The 8040-nt window shown below is 40.6% G+C and overlaps 1 protein-coding gene across 1 annotated transcript; it reads left to right on the forward strand.

The window, feature by feature from the left end:
* Window positions 1-5105: 5105 nt before the first annotated feature.
* LOC116188741 (homeobox-leucine zipper protein ATHB-12-like) lies at window positions 5106-6841 on the forward strand. The gene is made up of 2 exons (XM_031518226.1): window positions 5106-5690; window positions 6046-6841. The coding sequence occupies exons 1-2, from the start codon at window positions 5304-5306 to the stop codon at window positions 6430-6432; spliced, it is 774 nt and encodes a 257-aa protein (XP_031374086.1). The 5' UTR covers window positions 5106-5303; the 3' UTR covers window positions 6433-6841.
* The last annotated feature ends 1199 nt before the right edge of the window (window positions 6842-8040 follow it).

The following is an 8040-nucleotide window of genomic DNA, read 5'->3' on the forward strand; positions in this document are numbered from 1 at the left end:
ATCGCTCTCCTTCCCCCACCACTCCCTCGCACAAGAAGACTAGTAAGCGAAGCACCTTCCTGGGCAAAGTCAAGCTCGCCGGGACCACTTTTGTCCAATGGAGATCCGAGGCCCTAGTCTACTATTAGTTGCAGAAGCGGAGCGCCCCGAATTTTCAATTGAGCTAGCTCATTCCCTGCCATCCCTCCTCTGCTTCCAGTTCCTGCCCCCGTCACTCCATCAATCCACTTCGATCTTCTGTAACTTGTTCTAGAGCCTTGCAACTCGCTCTAGTCTTTTTCCTTTCCTTTCTCGTTCTTCTTGACAGGCGTCACAGGTTCATGCCATGACCTACTCTCCTCTCTCACCCCTCAACTACTCCTGCAACCTGTAGCAATCCAGTCCTGCAATGCCCATCCCTTATTCTCTGCAGTTGCTCTCTCCCCCACGGCTCCGTCAACCATCATTCATTCTTCGATCTTCTATTCTGCTCCGACTTCTTCTTCCACTTGGGATGACAGCTTTGTAAGAACTGAGCTTTTCATCGCATTACCGTCTTTATGATCCCTTCTTCTCGAGTCCTATCCTTCCTGGGGGGCCCCGAGCTCAATGGTGCTGACACCTTCTCTCTCTCTGGCTCTTTCGATATGTCACCAACCAAAACGACCAATCTCCTCTCTTCTCTCTCTTTGGATCGTCTCCTAATCCTCAGCACCCCATCTCTTCCATATGATCGCACACCATTACAGGGCCTTCACTCGCTCACACTCTCTCTCTCAGTTGAGCAACAACAGACAGAGACAAACCATGCCACCATTTTTCTTCTCTTTTCTCTCTTTGTAATTGTTTATGTTCAATTCCCAATAAACTCAGTTGTGGAGTTGGGTGCGGTGGTGGAGGAGGAGGCTGTGAGGCGGCGGGAGGCGGAGCTGGAAGATGAGGTGAAAGAGGCAAAGGGCCAGTCCTCGCCGCTGCAGGCTTTGGAGGTGGAGACGAGCTTGAGCGTGTAGAGAACGTAAGTGGCGGAGACCATGAGGATGAACCAGAGCATGAGCTTGCCCCTGGACTGCGGCCCTGACGCCGGGGCCCCGCCACCGCCAGATGGGCTTTTCATCTGATGATCCTAGAAGAGCAATTTTTCCGAATCTTTCTAAGTCGTCGCCGATTTCATCCTCTTCGTTTTTGTTATCAAAGTAAGGCCTACAAATCAATCACTCAGAGCTGAGAGATGGGATCGGAGGGCTTCGCTTTGTTAAGGGATGAAAGGTGAGGGTTTCGTTTCGTGTGATGAGCTGAGGGTTTCGGCTGGATCAATCAATTCAATGGATGGGAGGAGGGAAATAATAGGCGTACTGTGGAAGCCGATTCCATTCACAATTACTGTTGGGTAGAGCAGGAGGGGAAAGTAGAAGGGGGGAGAGAGAGAAAGAAGGATATGTGAGTGAGGGTGACTGACAGAGAGGAAAAATGATGTAGAATGCAACATCATATTGTTCAATTTGACTTAGAATGTCACATCAATAGTTGAATGTTAGATCAGATTTTTCCATTCATTTTTTGACAATATTCTGATGGAAGATTGGATTTGATGTACACTTAAATTTTCAAGATTTAATTTGATATAAAAAATTTATTGAGGTCAAATTTAATGTAACTTGTATCTCTCGAGCACCAAATCATCAATTTACTCTAATCTGATATGTATAAACATGTTTTCATTTCACGTTTTATTATATCCATCCATTACAAGACAATGATGATGACGGAGATGATTAGGGCAAAGGGCTTAAGCAAAGGAACACGCGGCAGGCAGATGGAAACCATATGTGTGAAAGCTAAAAACGCACAGCTCTCCCCACCGTCAACGCAGTCAGCTGTTCCACCCCGAGACGACTCTAAACGCAGCCACCAAATTAACAGACGTGTCCTCTCGTGGGGTCCACGTTGCTGTCAGAGGTTTCCAAGGCCCACCCACTCATCTTCCCCCACGTCACCAAGTCCTGACAAAACATTCTCTCTCGGACAAGGAATGGGGCAATTTACTATGTTTCTTTGGCCTTTTCTGAACTGCCAGGTGTCTATGTACGGTTTGGTCCACGGTGCCAGGTCAGATTTGGTCTTGTCGCCTGGCAACTGCTCCTATTGGTCGACCTCATTTGAAAATGTTTAATTTAATAAAAGCAACGATCATTTGCTTTTCAATGTCCACTTCATTTTATCATATTTTTCGGGATAAAAATAATGAGACCGGTGGCCCGGAAACAAAAGAAAGATTGAAAGTTCCACCCAAAAGAAAAAAAAAAGAACGAAGAAAAGATTGAAAGGTTCCAAATAGAGGTAATCGCTTCGCTAAGGGTAGCGTAATGGTTTATTCCCCACATAATAATTAAAAGATTGTAGATTCGATATTCAATAAAATTATTTATATCTTTTATTTATTATTAAAATTTTTATTTAATTATATTAAATTCATAAACGTTACTTATAACGTGAATAATTACATATATTATATTTACAGACTTTTCCTTACTTTTACTTATCAATTATTGGTGTGTATTTAGAAAGACTTTTACTTACTTTTACTTTTACCTATAACGGAACCGTTACGGATATTATATTTATAGACTTTTGCTTACTTTTACTTATCAATTATTGGCGTGTATTTAGAAAGAAAATATCATATGAGCTTTGTTTGATTTTGAAATCATAATCTTACTTTACTTCACTTTACTCTATTCTTCCCTCAATTCAATAATATAATAATTACTTTTTTATCTTTTTTTAATTTAATAATAATTTCTCTCACGTACTTTTTAATCACTATTATAAGTAATTTTTTAATACTCAATTTTCTTATTTTTTTATTTTTTCTTCAATTCTATAATAAAATTTCTCACGTATTTTTTTCTTAATAATTATTATAATTAAATTTTTATTAATAAATTTTATCAATTATTTTCTTAATTCTCTAAAGTAGAATAGAGTAATAATTCTACTTCGAAATCAAATGCAAACTCAATTTCTTTGCAATGTTTATTATTTTTTTTTGCCATCTCTTACTTTTTGCTCCGGCTCCTAGTTCACAAAATAAATAAATAAACAAAGAAATTTTAGTAGACGAGACCAACTTCAGGAACTGATTTTAGCCATAGCATGATAAACTCTTCAAAACTCCAGCACTTTCTCGTAGGGGGATTGGGGACTTGACAGGAGATAAAGGATGGAATATAAAGAGCATAATTGTCTTACTGATGAGAATTTCGTTGGAAACCTCTTTATTAAATTTGGGATATTAAACTCCCATTTTCAGTACTTCAGCTGTTTAGAAAATCAACAGATATGACCGATATAGATTGGTTCAAACGGTTCGGCGTTTGTTCTTTTTAAGTAAGGTTTTGGGTTCAAGTCTTACGAATGAAGAAAATCCATGTTATGAGAGATTTATCTTTTAGTGGATTGACCCGACTCGACATGATTAATCGGGGACTTATTGGACTTCTGAACGGTGCAAAAAATAAAAATAAAAATAAATCAACAGAGGTTCTGTAAACTGAAAGAGTCCAAAACCACCCTCGGATTTGGTCAGCTATCAAACTCCATATATTAATTGAGTATTTATTGATATTCAACCTTAATTTAACCGCGGAGGGACCAGTGGGGAAGTGATGGTAACATTACAAGAAGATCAAAACGTGTAACAATAGCAACATTTCGGTTAAAAGAAGTCTGCCGTCTTCGAGATATGGGCTCAAATCCTCGGAGCCACATTTTGTTTACAGCTTATTAACTTTATCCGAAGGATTTTCACAGGTCTACAGAAGTTTTGGTCTTCTTCGATTCCAAAAGGTCGAGTTTATAGAATGGTAAATCCAATATTCTGATATTCCTAGAACCTTTTCATTAATTGTTATGGTGTAGGATTCTATTTCTTAACACCAGCTATCATATAACATGTATAGTTTTGACACTTACATGTTTCACGGGCACTCTAACACTCACACTCAACAACTAATCAGAAGCCAAGCTTCCACTTCCGCTCCTGGACTTATGATAGAGGTTGGCTTCATAATCTTCCACACTCGGTCGATCGAGGGATGATAATTGAATATGAGTTGGTCTTCCCTTAGCACAGTGCACTCTAGCTAAAAACAAACTACGAGTCCGACGTTTGGGATTGGCTTGGTGTGGAATACACGGACACGTTAAATTCGCTTTAATACCATATAAAATTTTCACTAGATTTAGAAGTGGTTGGATTCATGTCTATTTCAAAAGTTTGAGCTAATAGAATCATGAACCAATTTTATTATTATTTTTGGATTTTCTCATCGATTTTTGAATGTGAAATTTCAACTCTCAAACAGAGTGTATAAGTGATTGAAACCATGTCCAATTTAAAAATTCGAATTTATAGAATTGTGGAACTAATGTCAGTATGAACTCATTTTTTTTTTCTGTTTTACCAAACTTTTTGTAAGGATTCTAACTTTTCATTTCCGTCCCCTCTTGATAATGTGTGACTCTAACATTTGTTACCCACACGTGTCACGTGTACTTGAATCCCTCATGCTTCGCATAACTCAGAGGCGGCTTTTCTTTTTTTCCACATTCCGGTGTGATGGATAATTGACTAGAGAACGGGCTTCCTCTTCTATAATCTCGAGCTAAACTGAACATGAGCTCCACGTTCTAGCTTGGCATGGGCATAAAATTCGCTCTGATACATACATATATATATATATATATAAGTTTTTCATTGAATCTACAAATGATTTGACCAAAATTGAATCGAAAAGTTTGAATTTATTTTCTCATTTATTATCTTCTATTAGGTCTATGAGACCTCCCGTAATCGGAAAATATAATGTCCATGAAAGTCCTGTCATGTCCAAAGGACACGACAAACAATGAGAGCCGACTCACACGATCGAACAACTTGAGGGTGGACCGAAAAATATTGGCAGAACCCAACCCAACTAGGAAAAGGAGGAAAAGCTGTACACGACATCTGATCTTTAATCCCCAAGGTGAATAGGAAAGGAATGCTCATCATTAGCTATTACCATATAGCTTACACACACACACACACACACACACACACACACACACACACACACACACACACACACACACACACACACACACACACACACACTCATATATATAACGTGGGAAGTAGCAAGCAATTAGGTCCATGCGGATCAACAATAAAATTCCCAAAGGGAAACCGACCGATAGATCATATGAATGATCAGCTCCAACGATTTTTTCGGTGTATGAATTGAAGATTTGAAGTTGGCTGTAGCCGAGTGCGTGGGCCAACTATGTTGGGCGATGCACCGGGGGAGTTATACTACTCTCCTTCCGGTTTAGCTATGGAGGCATTCGATTATGTGAACCCGAGCTGGAGGCAGATCAAGAAGGGCAAGGGAAGAGGCAAGAGCAACAAGAGGAGGTTCAGCGACGAGCAGATCAGGTCGCTGGAGACTATATTCGAGTCCGAGACGAGGCTCGACCCCCGCAAGAAGTTGCAGGTGGCCAGGGAGCTGGGGCTGCAGCCGAGGCAGGTAGCGATATGGTTCCAGAACAAGCGGGCGCGCTGGAAGTCCAAGCAGCTCGAGCACGACTACGCCATCCTCAGGGCCGACTACACCCAACTGGCCTCCCGCCTCGAGTCCCTCAAGAAGGAGAAGCATGCCTTGATTTCTCAGGTACCTCACCTGCCCTGCCCTGCCTGCTGCGTGCGATTCCCGATTTTTCATTTCGCCATCCTCAGCTGTTGAGGAGAGACGTCCGGTTTAAGCAGTCTTAATGGGCTGTATACTATTTATGTGAATTGTTGTTGATTGAAATTCTCGAAGGCACTCCTCGGTGCAGCAAACGGTCGATGTTTTTTTCTAGTAAAAGTTGGGTAATTGTGATCAATAGTTAACTCTTTAAAATCAAGATGCTCGAGTATCCTGTCGAGAGGTTTCATTAGAGCCGACTTCATCGCTTTGCATCCGAATGCATTTACCAATCTTGTGTGACCACTGTGCGATTCTAACCGTGTCTTCGGAATGACAGCTGGAGAAGCTGAAGGATCTCGCGGATAAAGGGGCTGCAGCCGCGTCAGCAGTCACTGATGGGGATCGGAGCGGTGTAGAAGATGAAACCAAGACGGAGCCACCAGCAGCAGCAGCAGCAGCAGCAGCAGCTGCAGCTGCACCTGCTCTCTTGCTGTCGGATGGTGTAAGCAGCATCAAGGCAGAATGGAATCTCGGAATACTAGAAGAGGAGGATGATCACCACCATCGCCATCAGGACGATAGCGAAAGCCTCAAGATGAACATGGACGTGATGGACAAAGGCAGTTCCTTATCATCAACGCGCCACGGCCCGAGTCCCAGTCTAAACTCAGATGATCTCCTCAATGACAGCTCCCCAACTCAGTGGTGGGACTTCTGGTCTTGATTACTAACACGGATCACCTCTTGGCATCACTTTTCCATGTCTCCACATGAACCTTTTTCGCGCTTTCTGTAAATTACAACTTTTACTTAGGTCGTTTACTTTTGCTGCTGCTCGAGACCGAAGATACGAATTAATGAGGAGTTCACACACACACACACACACACGAGGTTTCTATAAATCCTTGGGGAAATCAATACAACCGGGCAAAGTAACATGAGAATAGAGTAAGAATCGGCTACACAGAGAAATTATTTTGCCCCATTTGCACTAAAAGATAGATAGATCGACAGTACATATGAACGAGAATATTAATCATGATTCATGAACTTCTTCTGCTCTGATTAACGGCAGTGCATGCGTCGACATTGTAGTCCTTGTTTATCTGCTATAGAAAGACTAGTTGAGTATCCTCCATGGTTTTCTCTTCGGCCTTGATTGTGGCCTTCATAGGCCATCTGTGGTGGAGGGGTTAGGGGCAGTTATCAGCTTCCTGCCCTGGATCACAGTATAATTTTGTGCTGCGTAAAACAGGGGAGGCCCAAGTATAAGGCCTTTGCTTGTGTCTTGTGACTCCCTCCCACGCTGCGTGTTATTTATATATATATATATATATATATATAAGTTAATAAATCTTATACTAAAATTTCTCAAGAAAGAAATAAAAAATAAAATTGGGTAGGGCAGATGGGAATTGCAAATCCGACCATCCCTCCCAATTCGGTCTGATTTGCTGTTCCTTCTAATCCTTTTTAATTCACAATTCCCTCTATATATTCTAATCACTCTTTCTTTTCCCACCAACCAAAGGCTCCGGGGCTCCGGTGTGGGGCTGAGGCACGTCATGATCGAAGAGTTAGGAGAGGAGAGGACAGAGAGAGTTCCTGACAAAAGGGACTCGAAATTTAAATAAAAATTTGGGATTAGCTTGAAGAAGATTAAGAAGAATGGATCCCACATGTTTTCAACGTGTACGGTTGTGGCCAGCCATGATTGCCACGTCATATTTCTAGTGCATTTTTCGCGGAAAGTTAACGTGGTGCTAATTAGGATAGTGAAAGAAGCATTTATGCTAGGTCATGTCAAAGTTAAAAAAGCATAGTCAGGATACTAATATGATTAATTTAAGCGATTCACCGCTTATTTCTTTTAAGTAAATTATCGAATTTGAGTCTTTTTAATAGAAAGAAAATTCATATTAGAAGAGATTTATATCTTTATTGTATAATTTTTGTTCAAATTGAATTAATTAGAGCTCATTAAGTTTCTGATATCAGGGTGTACATAAAAAAAGAAAAAGGGATGTAAAGGTGTTGAAAGCATGCTATGCGGTGTAAATTCCCTCATTTCAAAGACAAAGAGGTGTGCACAATAAAAAACAAAATATGGACAAAATTATCGAGTTATACTATTTTATGCGTTTTTATTCATTTATTATTCCTTCAAATTTTTCCAAATTGAACGGTTGACATACTCTGATTGGACTCCCCCCTCTCTTTCCATTTCCTTTCGTCTCCTGACTCTTTCAAGAATTACTTGTAAACAAAAATTCTCATCCTCCAAACCTCTTCCCCTCCAAATTCCTCTATTATTACTTTCTTAAAACACATC

This window comes from Punica granatum, chromosome 1 (assembly GCF_007655135.1).
Source record: "Punica granatum isolate Tunisia-2019 chromosome 1, ASM765513v2, whole genome shotgun sequence".
NCBI lineage: Eukaryota > Viridiplantae > Streptophyta > Magnoliopsida > Myrtales > Lythraceae > Punica > Punica granatum.

Coding starts and splice junctions, on each gene's coding strand:
- LOC116188741 (XM_031518226.1), top strand. CDS start 5,304: ATGTTGGGCGATGCACCGGGGGAGTTATACTACTCTCCTTCCGGTTTA. Junction 5,691..6,045: donor AGCATGCCTTGATTTCTCAG/GTACCTCACCTG, acceptor TCGGAATGACAG/CTGGAGAAGCTGAAGGATCT.